The 16483-nt window shown below is 53.4% G+C and overlaps 1 protein-coding gene across 2 annotated transcripts; it reads left to right on the top strand.

Moving 5' to 3' along the window:
* Window positions 1–1913: 1913 nt before the first annotated feature.
* Window positions 1914–14542, top strand: TAP2 (transporter 2, ATP binding cassette subfamily B member). Of its 2 annotated transcripts, XM_029053590.2 has the most exons (12): window positions 1914–2037; window positions 2711–3238; window positions 4387–4501; window positions 6765–6895; window positions 8105–8310; window positions 9138–9335; window positions 9914–10042; window positions 10758–10946; window positions 11209–11382; window positions 11738–11897; window positions 13108–13244; window positions 14242–14542. In XM_029053590.2, the coding sequence occupies exons 1-12, from the start codon at window positions 2007–2009 to the stop codon at window positions 14428–14430; spliced, it is 2187 nt and encodes a 728-aa protein (XP_028909423.1). In that variant the 5' UTR covers window positions 1914–2006; the 3' UTR covers window positions 14431–14542.
* Window positions 14543–16483: the final 1941 nt, after the last annotated feature.

Raw genomic sequence — 16483 nt, 5'->3', positions numbered from 1 at the left:
CCAGGCCTGGGATCTAGCCACTAAGCAGGTGGGACGGGTGAGGGCGGACAAGTGGAAGTTTTCCGACCTGCTCGTCCCATCTCTCATGGCTCCCAGTTCCATTCACGCTGAGGGAGTCCGACCGCTGACCAGACCAATGTGGAGAAGGAGGGAAAGAGGGAGAAGATGGTTTGTCTTGTCTCAGCAGGGCCCTGGCTGGGGATTTTCCAGGGGAAATCCCTCTGGGGTTTGGGGTCTGAGATCTTTGGCCTGGGGGCAGGGGAAAGGGAATGTTTCAGTTTGTGGGGAAGCGGTGTGGTCTAATGGATATCTGTTGCCGAAATGTACTTTCCAAGTGCTTAATACAGTGCTCTGCACACAGTAAGCGCTCAATAAGTACGATTGAATGAATGAGTGGATAGAGCATGGATCTGGGAGTCAGAAGGGCCTGCGTTCTAATACCAGCTCCATCACTTCTCTGTGCCTCAGTAACCTCATAGGTAAAATGGGGATTAAGACTGTGAGCCCCACGTGAGACAGGGACCATCTCCAACCCATTTTGCTTGTATCTACCCCTGCACTTAGTACAGTCCCTGGCACATAGTAAGAGCTTAACAAATACCATAATTATTATTGTGGTGCCTGGTACATAGTAAGCACTTTAAAAAAACTATTATTATTCTTATTAATAGGAACAGGGATTTAGTAAACTGTTAGTATAGTGCTCTGCACCCAGTAATTGCTCAATAAATACAACTGAATGAATTGAAAGACTATGTCCAACCTGATGATCTTGTATCTACCCCAGTGCTTAGAGTAGTGCTTGACATAGTAAGCGCTTAACAAATACTATTATTATCATGCATTCATTCAATCATATTTATTGAGAGCTTACTCTGGGTAGAGCACTGTATAATCCTGGCTCCGCCACTTGTCTGCTGTGTGACCTTGGGCAAGACACTTAACTTCTCTGTGCCTCATCTGTAAAATGGGGATTAAACTGTGAGCCCCATGCGGGACCACCTGATCACCTTGTATCTTAGAACGGTGCTCGGCACACAGTAAGCGCTTAACGAATACCATGATAATAATAATAATTATTACTAAGCACCCGGGAGAGTTCAAAACAACAAGAAGCAGCGTGGCCTAGTGGAAAGAGCACGGGCTTGGGAGTCAGAGGTGGTGGGTTCTAATTCCGGCTCCCCCTCTTCTCTGCTGTGTGACTTTGGGCAAGTCACTTGACTTCTCTGTGACTCAGCTCACCTGTAAAATGGGGATTGAGACTGTGAGCCCCACGTGGGACCACCTGATCACCTTGTGTCCACCCTAGCGCTTCGAACAGTGTTCGGCACATAGTAAGGGTTTAAATACCATCGATATTATCATTATTATCGCTAAGCGCTTGGGAGAGTCCTATACAAAAGTAAACCGCCATGGTCCCTGCGCTCAATGAACTTCGAGCCTAGAGGACCCTGTTATTAATATTATTATTATTATTGTTATTACCCCAGGGACGGGATGGGGTAGGTAGGTGGGGAGATGAAGATTAGCGCTCCATCGCTTAGAAGAGTGCTCGGCACATAGTAAGCGCTTAACAAATGCCATCATCATCATCATTTAGGGCACCGCCCCCCATACCACTTGTCGGCTGTGTGACTGTGGGCAAGTCACTTAACTTCTCTGTGCCTCTGTCACCTCATCTGTAAAATGGGGATTACTGTGAGCCTCACGTGGGACGACCTGATTAGCCTGTATCTCCCCCAGCGCTTAGAACAGTGCTCTGCACAGAGGAAGCGCTTAACAAATACCAACGTGATTATTATCATCACCCCCCAAAAATGCGGTCCTTGGGCTCGCGCGCCGCCCCGTGGCCACGGAGGCTCCTGCAGGCGGGGGGAAACTAGGGAGATTCCGGGAAAAAGAAAACGAAAGCAGCGGTTGCGGAACGGCGGGGGAGAGAAGGGGGCGGCAAGCACGTGGAGAGGGAGGGGGAGGGGGAGTCCCACCCCAACGGGCCCGGGCCCCAGATGCATTCCCAGACAGGCCTGGACTGCAAAGGTGAGCCCCCTGCCCCCAACCCCCAGCTTTCTTCCCCGCCCCCGGACCACCCCAATTTGCCCCAGATCCTGCTCAGCTAGAACCCACCCGTCCCTCGGCCCTCCGCCTCAGCCCCCGGATTCATTCATTCGATCGTATTTATCACTCCATCCGTTCGGCTAGGCCCCCCGGCCCCCCAGCCCTCTGCCCCGGCTCCTGGACCACCCCCATCCATTGAGCTAGGCCCTCCCCAACCCCCAACTTTCTTACCTAGCCCCTGGACCCCCAATTCTCCCCCAGACTGGGCTCAGCTAGGGACCCCAGGCCCCCAATTCTCTGCCCCAGCCCCTGGACCACCCCCCAACCCCCAGTTTTCTTACCCAGCCCCTGGACCACCCCCGATTCTCCCCCAGAGCGGGCTCAGCTAGGGCCCCCAGACCCCCAGTTCTCTGCCCCAGCCCCTGGACCACCCCCATCCATTCAGCTAGGCCCCCATGACTCCAGCCTTCTTCCCCAGCCCCGGGACCACTCCCGTTCACCCCCAGACCCCGCTCAGCTAGGCCCCCACAACACCCGGCTGCCCATCTTCTGTCCCGGCCCCTGGCCCAACCCCAGCTCGCCCTCCGGCCCCAGCTCCAGTCCACATTCATGTCCAACAACAGATTCCCCACCGTGACCCCTCCATCTTCCTCAGGCCCCACCATGCCACCCCGCATCCTGCTGCTGTGCGGGCCTCTGGTCCTCCTTGATCTGACCTTGCTGTGGCTGCTGAAGGTGACACCCTGGGCCCTCCTCCCCCTGAGCCTCCCCCGCCTCTGGATCGAGGGGGTCCTGCGACTGGGGGCGCTCTGGGGGGCGCTGGGGACCCTTCAGGGATCTTTGGGGCCCAAGGCGGGGGGAGGGCTAGAGGGACTTCTCCCTTCACTGTGCTTGAGTCCCCCTCTGTTCCTATCCCTCCGGGCCCTGGTCGCCCGGACCTCGGACGCACCCCCATCCCTGATGGCCTCGTCTTCCTGGTCCTGGTTGCTGCTGTCCTACGGGGCAGTGGCTCTGAGCTGGGCACTGTGGGCCGTGCTCAGTCCGCCCAAGGCTCCCGCCTCGACTCAGGAGAAGGAGCGAGGCCGCGAGCTCAGGGTCATGGTCAGGCGCCTGCTGGACCTGTCTCGGCCGGACCTGCCCTGGCTGGTCGGAGCCTTCCTCTTCCTCACGGCTGCTGTGATCGGTGAGTGTCCTCCCCGTCCAGCCCCCAGAGCTCTCCCCCACTGAGAGACATCAGACCCCAGACAGTGACGCCAGGCTCTGGGTCCACCCAGCGCAGTACTCTGCTGGACAAGGTCACCAGGACCCCGGGAGGATCTTTGAGGCCTCCCACCCTTGTTAGGGATGGAATGTCCGACCCTCCTGATTCTCCCCTCTCCATCCCTGACTCTCCCCAGGGACCCAAAATAGACCATCCAACATCCTTGACCCTTCCCGCTCTATCCCTGACTCCCCGCAAGGGACCCATCTTGGAAAATCATCCATGGGTCTGTCCAACTTCCTCTGGGCCCAGCGATTATTTCCGGTTACCCAGCTCCCCATTCGCAAACAAACCTGGCACCTTCTTTCTTCCGTCTCGACCGCAAAACCTCTTCCTGCACAACAGACTGCCCCCTCATGACTTCCGCCCGTTCCCCCTCCTTTGCTACCCCTTACCCTCCCTCCTATTTTTAAAAAACATTTTATTTGTTAAGCGCTTCCTATGTTCCGGGCACTCTGTTAAGCGCTGGGACGAATACAAGCCAATCAGGTTGGACACAGTCCCTGTTCCACCTGGAGGTCACAGTCCTCCTCCCCGTTTTACAGATGAGGGAACTGAGGCACAGAGAAGTGAAGTGATTTGCCCAAGGTCCCACAGCAGACAAGTGGCACTACCCGGGTGCCACCCCCCCCAACCGCCCAGGCAGGTGCCCGAGGTCCAGAATCCGGTCCAGTGGTGATCATTCAAAAGCCCAGGTAGGACCTCTTAAGCAGTGTGGCCTGCTGGATAGAACCCAGGCCTAGGAGGCAGAAGGATGTAGATTCCAATCTCTACTCCGCCACTTGTCTGCTGTGTGACCTTGTGCAAGTCACTTCCACTTCTCTTCTCAGCCCCTCAGTTCCCTCACCTGTAAAACTGTGAACCTCAAGTAGGACGCAGACTGTGTCCAATCTGATTAGTTTGAATCTACGCCAGCGCTTAGTACGGTGCCTCAAAAAAAGTAAGCACTTAAGAAATACCAGAAAAACAGACCAAAAAAAACCTACATTTTCCCTGGGGATAGGGTCGGGGCGGGGACAGGGGCTGCCTCTGATGGAACTGGTAGAGAGTTCTCACCCCCTTCTTCCCAGGCGAGACGACAATCCCCTACTATACGGGCCGAGTGATCGACATCTTGGGCGGCAGCTTCGAGCCCGAAGCCTTCGTCAGCACCATCGGCTTCATGTGCCTTTTCTCCCTCGGAAGGTCAGTCGCCCTGCCCCCATCTCCACCCCTGAATCCCCTCTCGCAGTAGGCGGATGCGGGGGGCACTTGCGGTGGTCTCCCTGAGAAGGGCGGGAGTTCTGGGAGGACTCACCTCAGAGAGTCGGGAGATTAGAATGAGAAGAGAGGCAATATGGCCTAATGGAGAGAGCGCAGGCCTTGGGAGTCAGAAGAACTTTGGTTCTAATCCACTTGTCACATGTCAGTTGTGTGCCTTTGGGCAAGTCACTTAACTTCTCTGTACCTGTTACCTTATCTGAGTAATGGGGATTAAGACTATGAGCCCCACGTGGCTGATCGCTTTGTTTGTACCCCAGCGCTTAGAACAGTGCTTGGCACATAGTGAGCGCTTAACAGATACCATCATTATTATCCCCACTCCACCACTTGTCTGCTGGGTGAACGTGGACAAGTCACTTCACTTCTCCTTGCGTCAGTTTCCTCATCTGTAAAATAAGGATTGAGACTGGGACAGGGACTGTGTCCAACCCAATTTGCTCATAGTAATAATAATAATGATGGTATTTATAAAGTGCTTATTCTGTGCCAGGCATTGTTCTAAGCACTGGGTCATCAGGTTGTCCCACGTGGGGCTCACAATCTTAATCCCCATTTTCAGATGAGGGAACTGAGGCCCAGAGAAGTAAAGTGGCATGCTCACACAGCAGGCAAATGGCATATCCGGGATTAGAACCCACGTCCTCTGACTCCCAAGCCCGGGCTCTTTGCAGTAAGCCACGCTGCTTCCCGTTGTACCCACCTCAGGGTTTAGTACTATGTGCCTGGCACATAGTAAGTGCTTAAAAAATACCACAATTACTATAAACACACACGCTCCATGGAGACTTCAGGTCCTCCATTTTACGTGTCACCAAGACCCTCCTTTCGTTTCCACACACTATGGTTAATGGCCTCTCTCCACAACGAAATCCACAAGATTCCCCCTGGGCCACTGAGATGAAGAGTCGAACACCAGCGGTCAGGGATTAGCCCCTACTCGTGTGAATTAAAAGTAATTTTAAAGCAACTTCTGAAATAATACCTGCTGTCCTTAGGTGCTGTCCTAGTCCCTTTAAAGAGAACCAGACTTGAAGGCTGTTTTCTTGTCTTCTTATAGTATTTGCAAAACGCTTACTATATGTCAAGCACTGTTCTAAGCGCTGGGATAGGTACAGGTTTAGCAGGTTGGACACAGGCCGTATCCCATATGGAGCTCGTTAATAATAATAATAATAATAATAATAATAATAATGGTATTTGTTAAGAGCATAGTATGGGCCAGGCACTGTTCTAAGCGATGGAGTAGATACAAGATAGTCGGATTCAATTCAGTTGGATTTCAATCGTATCTATTGAGCGCTTACTGTTTGCGGAGCACTGTACTAAGCGCTTTGGTTTGGACGCAGTCCCTGTCCCACGTGGGGCTCACAGACTTAATCCCCATTTTACAGATGAGGGAATGAAGGCCCAGAAAAATGAAGTGACTTGCCCAAGGTCACACAGCAGACAAGTGAAGGAGTCGGGCTTAGAACCCATGCCCTCTTGACTTCCAGCCCCGGGCTCTATCCACTAGGTCACACTGCTTCTCTTGATTAAGTTCACAGGTTCACGGTCTAAACTGGAGGGAGGAGGATTTAATCCCCATTTTACAGATGAGGGAATTGAGACAGAGAGAAATGATGTGACTTGCTAAGGTTACTTAACAATTGGCATGTTGTGGATTAGAACCCAAGTCCCAGGCCCTTGCTCTTTCCGCTAGACCACGTTGCTTCTCAGAAGCCATTTGGGGAAGAGTACCATTTTCATTAATGCTCCAAGTGAGCATAAACAAGGAGCAGCGTGTCCTAGTGGATAGAATACCAGCCTGGGAGTCAGAAAGACCTGTTCTAATCCCGGATCCACCACTTCTCTGCTGTGTGACCTTGGGCCAGTCACTTCATTTCTCTGTGCCTCAGATACATCTGTTAAAAATGGCGATAAGACTGTGTGCCTCATGTGGGACACGGACTGTGCCCAACCTTATGTCTACCCCAGAGCCTAGTACAGTGTCTGGCACTTAGTAAACGTTTAACAAATGCCATTAAAAAAAAAAAAGTAGCGAGCATGCTCTTGAGTTCAAGAGGGGGTGCGATTTTGTGGCGGTGCGATTTTGTGGCCGGTCAGGTTCCGGGGTTTAAGCCCTTTTAGCCCCTCGTGAATCCATTTCTGATGAGCCTACCTGGGTTCCTCCGACTCCCACCCCCAGCTCTGTGTCTGCCGGCTGCCGCGGGAGCCTTTTCATGGTCGCGATGTCCCGACTCAATCTGCGCCTGCGACAGATCCTCTTCTCTTCACTGCTGCGCCAGGATCTGGAATTCTTCCAGGAGACCAAGACAGGTGGGCGGGCCCTGGAGCCGGGTGGGCCGGGCCTAGGACCCCTCCTCCACACCCACCGACTCGTATCCTTGCCTCGATTTACCCCTCCATCACCCACGGAGCCCATCTGAGGGCGAAAGTCAGGGGTTGCGGGGAGACCAGTCAATCAATTGAATTTATAATAATAATAATAATAATGTTGGTATTTGTTAAGCGCTTATTATGTGCAGAGCACTGTTCTAAGCGCTGGGGTAGACATAGGGGAATCAGGTTGTCCCATATAGGGCTCACAGTCTTAATCCCCATTTTACAGATGAGGTAACTGAGGCCCAGAGAAGTTAAGTGACTTGCCCACAGTCACACAGCTGACAAGTGGCAGAGCCAGGATTCGAACTCATGACCTCTGACTCCAAAGCCTGTGCACTTTATTGAGCACTTACTGTGTGCAGAGCACCATACTAAGCGCGTGGCCAGGCACTTGATCCTCTCCGGGGTTGGGGATAGAGGGAGTCAGTCTGTCAGGCCATTAAGGGCAGGGAACCTGCTCGCTGCTTCCTATTTATTGTATTTGTATTTTATCATATTTATGCCCATATTTGTAATTTACTTATTTCTGTTAATGTCTGTCTCCCCCTCTAGACTGTAAACTCACTGTGGGCAGAGAATGTGTCAGTTTATAGTTCTAGTGTACTCTCCCAAGCGCTTAATACAGTGCTCTGCACACAGTAAGCGCTCAATAAATATGACTGAATGAGCGAAATACTTTCCCAAGTGCTTAGTATAGTGCTGTGCACACAGTAAATGCTCAGTAAATATGATCGAATTGCATTTTTTTGCTTTGTCTTTGTCTGTCTCCCCTGATTAGACCGGAAGCCCATCAATGGGCAGGGACTGTCTCTATCTGTTGCCGATTTGTTCATTCCAAGCGCTTAGTACAGTGCTCTGCTCATAGAAAGTGCTCAATAAATACTACTGAATGAACGAATGAGTGATCGAATGAAATACTTTCCCAAGCACTTAGCACGGTGCTCTGCGCACAGTAAGTGCTCAATAAATACGACTGAATGAATGAAATACTTTTCCAAGCTCTTAGCACAGTGCTCTGCATACAGTCAGCGCGCAATAAATACGACTGACTGAATGAAATACTTTCCCGAGCGCTTAGTATAATGCCCTGCACATACTAAGTGCTCAATAAATATGATTGATTGATTTTCTCCCACCCCCCAGGGGAATTGAACTCCCGCATCTCGTCGGACACGTCCCTCATGAGCCGCTGGCTTCCGCTGAATGCCAACGTGTTCCTGCGTAGCCTGATCAAAGCGCTGGGGCTCTATGGCTTCATGGTGCCCCTGTCCCCTCGTCTCACCTTGCTCTCCCTGCTCGATTTGCCCCTCACCCTGACGGCCGAGAAGGTCTACAACAGCCGCAACCGGGTACGGAACAGCGCGGGCTGGGAGGGGACCCGGCAGTGTGCCGAGCGCTTACTCTGAAGCAGCGGGGCCTATAGTAAGCGCTTAACAAATACCACTATTATTATTAGAGAAGCAGCATGGCGGAGTGGTTAGAGCCTGGGCCTGGGAGTCAGAAGGTCATGGGTTCTATCACAGCTCTGCCACTTCTTTATTGTGTTACCTGGGCAAGGCACTTCACTTCTCTGTACCTCAGTTACCTCATCTGGAAAATGGGGATTGAGACTGTGAGCCCCACCTGTGTCCAGCCCAATTTGCTTGTATCCACCCCGGTGCTTAGAACAGTGTCTGGCACATGGTAAGCGCTTAGTAAATACCACTACTATTATTATTAATAATAATGTGTTCAACAAGTACCGACAAAGTACTGTATTGAGCACTTACTGTGTGCAGAGCATTGTACTAAGCGTTCGGGAAAGCATGACACAACAATAAAGAGTCACATTCTCTGACCACAACTAGCTGACAGTCAAGAGCACATGGAATGAGATCCCCAGATGGGTCCCGAAGAGTAGGGACGAGGGTTCATTCATATTTATTGAGCACTTACTGTGTGCGGAGCACTGTACTGAACGCTCGGAGAGTACAATACAGCATCAAGAGAGACAGTCCCTGTCCACAAAGGGCTTACAGTCTGGGGGAGGGCGGGGGGAGACAGACATCGATACAAGTCAGCAGGCATCAGTCTCAATGAATTGAATTATAGATATGGACATAAGCTGTGTGGGGTGGGGAGAGGGCGGGTGACCTCTGATCTCTGACCTCCCCCCCGTCCCCCCACTCCCCCGCAGGCGGTGCTGCAAGCCATCCAGGAGGCGGTGGCGGCCGCGGGGCAGGTGGTGCGGGAGGCGGTGGGGGCGATGGAGACGGTGCGCAGCCTGGGCGCGGAGCAGGAGGAAGCGCGGCGCTACGAGGCGGCACTGGAGCGCCTTCGCCTGCTGCACTGGCGCCGAGACCTGGAGCGTGCCCTCTACCTGCTGTTCCGCAGGGTGAGCCCGCGGGGGGTCCGGGGGGCCTCTGACCCCTCCTCTCCCTGACCTCTGACCCCTCCCTTGCCCTTTTGCCCCGCTTCTACCTCCCTTCTGCCCCCTCGCCCCCCCATCCCCTCTCTCCTCCCCCCCGGACCTAGTGGACAGGGCACTGGCCTGGGAGTCAGAGGGTCGTGGGTTCTAATCCCCATTCTGTCGCTTGTCTGCTGTGTGACCTTGGGCAACTTACCTCACTTCTCTGATCCTCAGTTCCCTCTCTGGAAAACGGGGATGGAGACGGTGAGGCCCATATGGGACAGGGAACGGGTCCAACCCGATTTGCTTGGATCCACCTCCAGCACTTAGTACGGTGCTTGGCACGTAGTTAGCACTTAACATATACCACAGTTATCATTCAGTCCCTCCTTTCTCCTCCCTCCTCCCCCTTCACCCTCCTTGTCACCCTCTGGCCCTTGGCCCCCTTCCTCCCCTCCTCCCGTGCCCCCCCAGCCCTTCCCCTGGACTTAACTGGGCCTGGTCCCGGCCCGGTCCGGGGTCCAACCAGAGTGGTCAGCCGGCCCCTGTCGTCCCCCCACCAGGCGCTGCAGCTGGGGATGCAGGTGCTGATGCTGTGGTGTGGCCTGAAACAGATCCTGGCCGGGGATCTCACCCGGGGCGGCCTCATCTCCTTCCTGCTCTACCAGGAGAACGTGGGCACGTATGTGAAGGTGAGGGACTTGATCCCCCCTCCCCAAGCACCCCCGCCCCCCACCCCAACCTCTCCCTGGGCCTCCGGGTCTCTTCCAGTGGCAGAGGACCACTGGGAGGACGTGGGTTCTAATCCCGGCTCTGCCACTTGTCCGTTGTGTGACCTTGGACTTCACTAGGCCTCAGTTACTTCGTCTGTCCAATGGGGACTAAGACTGTGAGCCCCACTTGGGACGGGGGCTCTGTCCAACCCGATGTGCTTGTATCGATCCCAGCGCTTGGTACAGTGCCCGGTTCATAGTAAGCGCTTAATAATAATAGTAATTATAATTATGGTATTTGTTAAGTGCTTACTATGTGCCAAGCACTGTTCTAAACGCTGGGGAGGATACAAGGTGACCAGGTTGTCCCACGTGGGGCTCACAGTCTTAATCTCCATTTTCCAGATGAGGTAACTGAGGCACAGAGAAATGAAGTGACTTGCCCAAAGTCACACAGCTGACAAGTGGCAGAGTCGGGATTAGAACCCATGACCTTTGACTCCCAAGCCCGGGCCACTGAACCACTGACCCACGCTGCTTCAAATACCATCATTATTATTACTATTATTATTATTACTCCCTGCCCCCGACTCCCAGCTCCTGCTCCTTCTTCCCGCCTGACGGAATCCCCCCAGACCCCTCCCCGCCCCGTCTCCCGTGTACACCAGCGTCCCTGAAGCCCCGTGTGCTTCAGACCCTGGTGTACATCTGCGGGGATATGCTGAGCAACGTGGCGGCCGCCGAGAAGGTGTTCGGGTACCTGGATAGGGAGCCCCGCCGACCCCCGCCCGGGAAGCTGGCCCCGGAGACGCTGCGGGGCCACGTGGAATTCCAAGACGTCACCTTCGCCTACTCCGGTCGCCCCAACGACACTGTGCTAAAGGTGGCGCCCGGGGCACCAGTTCATTCATTCCTTCGGTCGAATTTATGGAGCGCTCACTGGGTGCAGAGCACTGCACTGAGCGCTTGGGCAAGTTCAGTACGGCAATAGAGAGTGACAGTCGCTACCCACCACGAGCTCGCGGTCTAGAGGGGTGCCCGGGTGGTGGGAACACCCAGTCTTTGGAGGGCCGTTTGCGTCTCCCCGTCATCTCTCCGTCTGTGTCCGCGCGCCGACCGTCGGGGTTGTCCGCTCCCCTCCGCAGGGGGTGACCTTCACCCTGCGACCCGGGGAGGTGACGGCCCTGGTGGGGCCCAACGGCGCGGGGAAGAGCACGGTGGCCGCCCTGCTGCAAGGCCTCTACCAGCCCACCGCCGGACGCCTGCTCCTCGACGGTCAGCCCCTGGACCGCTACCGGCACCGCTACCTGCACGCCCAGGTCGGACGGCCGCCTCCGAGCGATGAGGGGGAGAGGGATGGGGGCTGCCTGGATGCCCGCAGCCTGGCGTAGTGGATAGAACCCAGGCCTGGGAGTCAGAAGGTCATGGGTTCTAATCCCATCTCCACCACTTGTCTGCTGCGTGACCTTGGGCAAGTCACTTCACTTCTCTGGGCCTCAGTGACCTCATCGGGAAAATGGGGAGCGAGACTGTCGGCCCCCCTCGGGACAGGGACCGTGTCCACCCCAGCTCTCAGCAAAGTGCCTGACACGCAGTCAGTGCTTAACAAGTGCCACAATTATAATTATTATTATCCCGCTCCGGGCTCACACACTCCCCTCTCCCCCCCGGCAGGTCTCCGTGGTGGCACAGGAGCCGGTGTTGTTCTCGGGCTCTGTGCGGGACAACATCACCTACGGGCTGGAGAGCTGCAGGGAAGAGGAGGTACGAGCCGCCGTCCGCGACGCCTGCGCTGATGGCTTCGTCGCCGACCTGGCCCAGGGGCTGGACACAGGTGTGGAGACCCCCGCCTCACATCCACATCCCTTCCCCCTGCCTGCCGACCCCGTCTGTGCTGCTTTGGGGCGGGGGGGAAGGGGAAAGGGGGGAGGGTCCTCCTCTTCTCCCTTCAGATCCCCTCATCAAAACTAAAGTCCCCAGCCAGGGGTCCTCCAGACCCCATGTCCCCGCTTGGCCTAGGGGCTAGAGCACAGGATTGGGAGTCAGAAGGAGCTGGGTTCTAATCCTGACTCCGCCACTCATCTGCTGTGTGATCTAGGGCAAATCACTTCACTTCTCTAGGCTTCAATTCTCTCAACTGTAAAATGGGGATTAAGACTGTGAGCCCCATGTGGGACAGGAACTGTGTCCAATCCGATTTACTTGTGTCCATCCCAGTGCTTAGAACAGTGCCTGGCACATAGTAAGCACCTAACAAATACTATTCTTCTTATTAATATTATTATTATTATTACCATTCCCCCTCTGCTCCAATCTTAACCCTCCTTTCCAAATACACATCCCTCCGCTCCAGTCTGAGCACTGCAGCGAAGCCCCTGGGAGTCTTTTTTGGCTTTTTTAATAGAAATCGTTAAGCGCTTACTATGTGCCAGGCACCCAACTAAATGCTGGGGTAGATACGAGCTAATCAGATTTAGAACAGTCCATATCCCACATAGGACTCGTGGTCTTAATCACCATTTTACAGCTGAGGGAACTGAGGCACAGTTACAGGTAAGGTAAATGAGGCCCAGAGAAGTGAAGTGACTCGCCCGAGGTCACTCAGCAGACAAGCGGCAGAGCCGGGATTAGAAACCCCAGGGCGTAGTGGATAGAACATAGACCTGGCAGTCAGGAGGTCATGGGTTCTAATCCTGGTTCTGCCACTTTTCTGCTGTGTGACCTTGGGCAAGTCACATCACTTCCCTGGGCCTCAGTGACCTCACCTGTCAAATGGGGATGGAGACTGTGAGCCCTGTGTGGGACGGGCTGCGTCCAACCTGATTTGCCTGTATCTACCCCAGTGCTCAGTGCAGCGCTTGGCACACAGTAAACTCTTAACAAATACCACAATTATTATTATTATAATTATTAAGCCAGTACTTTCCCAGGCCCGTGCTCTATCCTCCAGGCAACACTGCTTCTCCGGGGTTAAGGGTGAGGAGGGGGCGTCGTCCCCAACGGGGTCTGAGTGAGGGGGTCTCCCCGCTCCTTTGCCTTTACAGATGTGGGTGAGAAGGGGAGCCAGATAGCCACGGGGGAGAAGCAACGGCTGGCCATCGCTCGGGCACTGGTCCGTCACCCAAAGGTGCTCATCTTGGACGAAGCCACCAGCGCACTGGACACTGAATGCGAGAAGGCGGTAAGGAGCGGGGCCCGAGTCTCTTCCATTCATTCATTCGTTAGCCCTGGACTAAGCGGCTGGGAAAGTGCAATACAAAAATAAACAGTGACTTTCCCTGCCCACAACGAGCTTACAGTCTAGAGGAGGGGAGACAGCGAAACAAATAAATAAAATTACCGATATGGATGTAAGCTTTAAATTTAGAGGGATTGGGTCTCTCCCTGGATCCTTCCAGGGTCTCGGCTAAAACCCGAAGGGCTGAGCGGGGAGAATGGGAGGATCTGTGTGTGTGAAGGGGGGGCGGTGGTCTCTTTTGACCCCTCCTTTCCCCATACTCTGTTTTTTTCTGGTATTTGTTAAGCACCTACTCTGTGTCAAGCACTGTTCTAAGCGCTGGGGTAGATACAAATGAATCAGGTTGGGCACAGTCCCTGTCCCTCATGGGGCTCACAGTCTAAGTAGAGGAGAACTGGAGAACTGAGGGACAGAGAAGTTAAGTGACTTACCCAAGGTCACACAGCAAGCATCTGGCAGAGCCGGGATTAGAATCTAGGTCGTCTGACCCCTAGGCCCGGGCTTTTTCCACTAGGGAGGAAGGGAAGAGGATGAGGGGGTCAAGCTCAGGAGTTCAATTCAATCTATTTATTGAGCGCTTACTGTGTGCAAAGAAAGCACTGTACTAAGTGCTTGGAGAGTACAATATAATAAAAGACAGACATATTCCTTGCTCACAACGAGCTCACGTGCGTAGAGCCTGGAAGGTCCAGCCTGATTGAATTCAATTCATTTGTTCATTTAATCGTATTTATTGAGCGCTTATTGTGTGCAGAGCGCTGTACTAAGCACTTGGAAAGTACAGTGTAGCAATAAAGAGAGACAATCCCTTGCCCACAACGGGCTTACAGTCTACCTGATCAACTTGTACCTACCCCAGCACTTAGTACAGTGCCTGGCACACAGTAAGCGCTGAACAAACATCACAATTATCCTCACTCGGCTTTCCTCCCCTCCTCAGATGCAGAAATCGGTACTGGGCGGGGGTCGGACGGTGCTGGTCATTGCTCACCGGCTGGGCACGGTGCAGAAGGCGGACCAGATCCTCGTGTTGGAAGAGGGGCGAGTGGTGGAACGGGGAACCCACGAACAGCTTCTGGAACTTCGCGGCCTCTACCACAGACTTGTGCAGCGCGAGCTAACCGATTGAGCCGGGATGGGGGCGTGGCCTGGCTAAAAAATGGTCATTTAATAGTAATAATGGCGTTTGTTAAGCGCTTACTATGTGCCAGGCACTGTACTAAGTGCTGAGGTCGATACGAGCGAATCTGGTTGGACACAGTCCCCTATCCCACACGGGGCTCACAGTCTCAATCCCCATTTTACAGATGAGGCATTGAGGCACAGAAAGGCAAAGTGACTTGCCCAAGGTCACACAGCAATTTGGAATGACCGCCGCGCTATAGTAATAGTAATTATAGTATTTGTTTGCTTACTATGTGCCAAGCACTTTTCTAAACACTGGGGTTGATACAAGGTCATCACTCGATTGTATTTATTGAGTGTTTACTGTGTGCAGAGCACTGTACTAAGCGCTTATCAGGTTGGACACAGTCCCCGTCCCACATGAGGCTCACACTCTTAATCCTCATTTTACAGATGAGGTAACTGAGGCACAGAGAAGTTAAGTGACTTGCCCAAGGTCACACAGCAGACAAGTGGTGGAGCGGGGATTAGTACCCACAACCACTGACCTCAGGCCCAGGCTCTTGGCACTAGGCCATCCTGCTTCCTATATATATATTGGGCTTGGCTTGGCTTTGGCCGGGTCATTGTGGGTAGGGAACATGTCTACCACTCTTTTTTATTGGGCTCCCCCAAGCACTTAGAACAGTGCTCTGCGTTCATTCACCAAATGGGTGGGGGGAACAAAGGGGGAAAGACTGGGTAATAGGGGGCTCTAGCCAGAAGGGATACCCTCTTTGAGAGGATGGAGGGGAGGGGGTCGATCCAGGGACGGAGAATTAGCGTGGCCCAGTGGAAAGCGGCTGGGCCTGGGAGTCCGAAGACCTGAGTTCTAATTCTGGTTCTGCCTCTTGCCTCTGTGTGATCTTGGGCAAATCACCTAACTTCTCTGGGCCTCAGTTTCCTCATCTGTAAAGGTTGTCCTTTAGACTGTAAGCTCGTTGTGGGCAGGGATTGTGTCTGTTTATCATTGTGTCGTCCTCTCCCAAGCGCTTAGTGCAGAGTTCTGCACACAGTAAGCGCTATGAGGATTGACTACCTGCCTGGAGCTGATGGGAGGTTTTAGAGGGAGGGAGACTGTCATGCAAGTGCTACTGAAAATGTTCAATAAACAGTTGTAAATAGAGCTGGTGTTTCAGGAAATCAATCAATCGAGTGTTGACGATGGGAAGCAGCATGGCCTGGTGGATAAGAGCCCTGGCTCTAAACCGGATATCGGCTCGGTTATTTTTCAGCTGTGTGGCCCTAAGCAAGTCACTTCACTTCTCTGTGCCTCACTTACCTCCTCTGTAAAACGGGGATTAAAACTGCGAGTGCTATGTGGGACAGGGACCGTGTCCAACCTGATTAGAACAGTGCTTGACACATAGTAAGTGCTTAACTAATACCATCGTTATTATTATTACTTTACTTCTCTGTGCCTCGGTTACCTCATCTGTAAAATGAGGGTTAAGACTGTGAGCGCCGTGTGGGACAGGGACTTTGTCCAACCTGGCTAGCTTGCAGCTACCCCAGCGCCTAGAACGGTGCTTGACACATGGGGAACGCTCAACAAATACCATTATTTGTTATTATTATCGCAGAGCACTATGCTAAGCGCTTAGCAGAGTGCAATATAATTGAGTTAGCAGACCTGTTTCCTACCCCCAAAGATTTCTGCACTTTAGAAAAACAGGAAACAAGGTCTGCCCCACCCTCCAGCCCTAGAACAGAGTAGGTCCTACCTCACTTCTCTTTTCTCGAGGCCTCAGAGGAGCTGCGCAACTGCCTGCGGTCAAAATGAGTCAGCCCTGAGTCCACATCAGACCACGGTGGGCTGGAAAATGGGGAAAGGGGAGCAGGTTATAATAATGATAGTATTTGTTGAGCGCGTACTATGTTCCAGGCACTGTACTAAGCACTGGGGTGGATATGAGCAAATCGAGTTGGACACAGTCCCTTGTCCCACGTGGGGTTCAGGGTTTCAATCCCCATTTTACAGATGAGGTAACTGAGGCACAGAGAAGTGAAGTGGCTTG

The sequence above is a fragment of the Ornithorhynchus anatinus genome, chromosome X3 (genome assembly GCF_004115215.2).
Source record: "Ornithorhynchus anatinus isolate Pmale09 chromosome X3, mOrnAna1.pri.v4, whole genome shotgun sequence".
Taxonomy (NCBI): domain Eukaryota; kingdom Metazoa; phylum Chordata; class Mammalia; order Monotremata; family Ornithorhynchidae; genus Ornithorhynchus; species Ornithorhynchus anatinus.
Note: the sequence above shows the minus strand (reverse complement) of the source record. Positions and strands in the feature narration are given on the sequence as shown.

Excerpts from the sequence above, each read along its gene's own strand:
- TAP2 (XM_029053590.2), top strand. The coding sequence starts at position 2,007 with ATGCATTCCCAGACAGGCCTGGACTGCAAAG. Across the intron at positions 6,896-8,104 it reads CTTCCAGGAGACCAAGACAG|GGGAATTGAACTCCCGCATC; the intron begins GTGGGCGGGCCC and ends CCCACCCCCCAG. Across the intron at positions 8,311-9,137 it reads TCTACAACAGCCGCAACCGG|GCGGTGCTGCAAGCCATCCA; the intron begins GTACGGAACAGC and ends ACTCCCCCGCAG.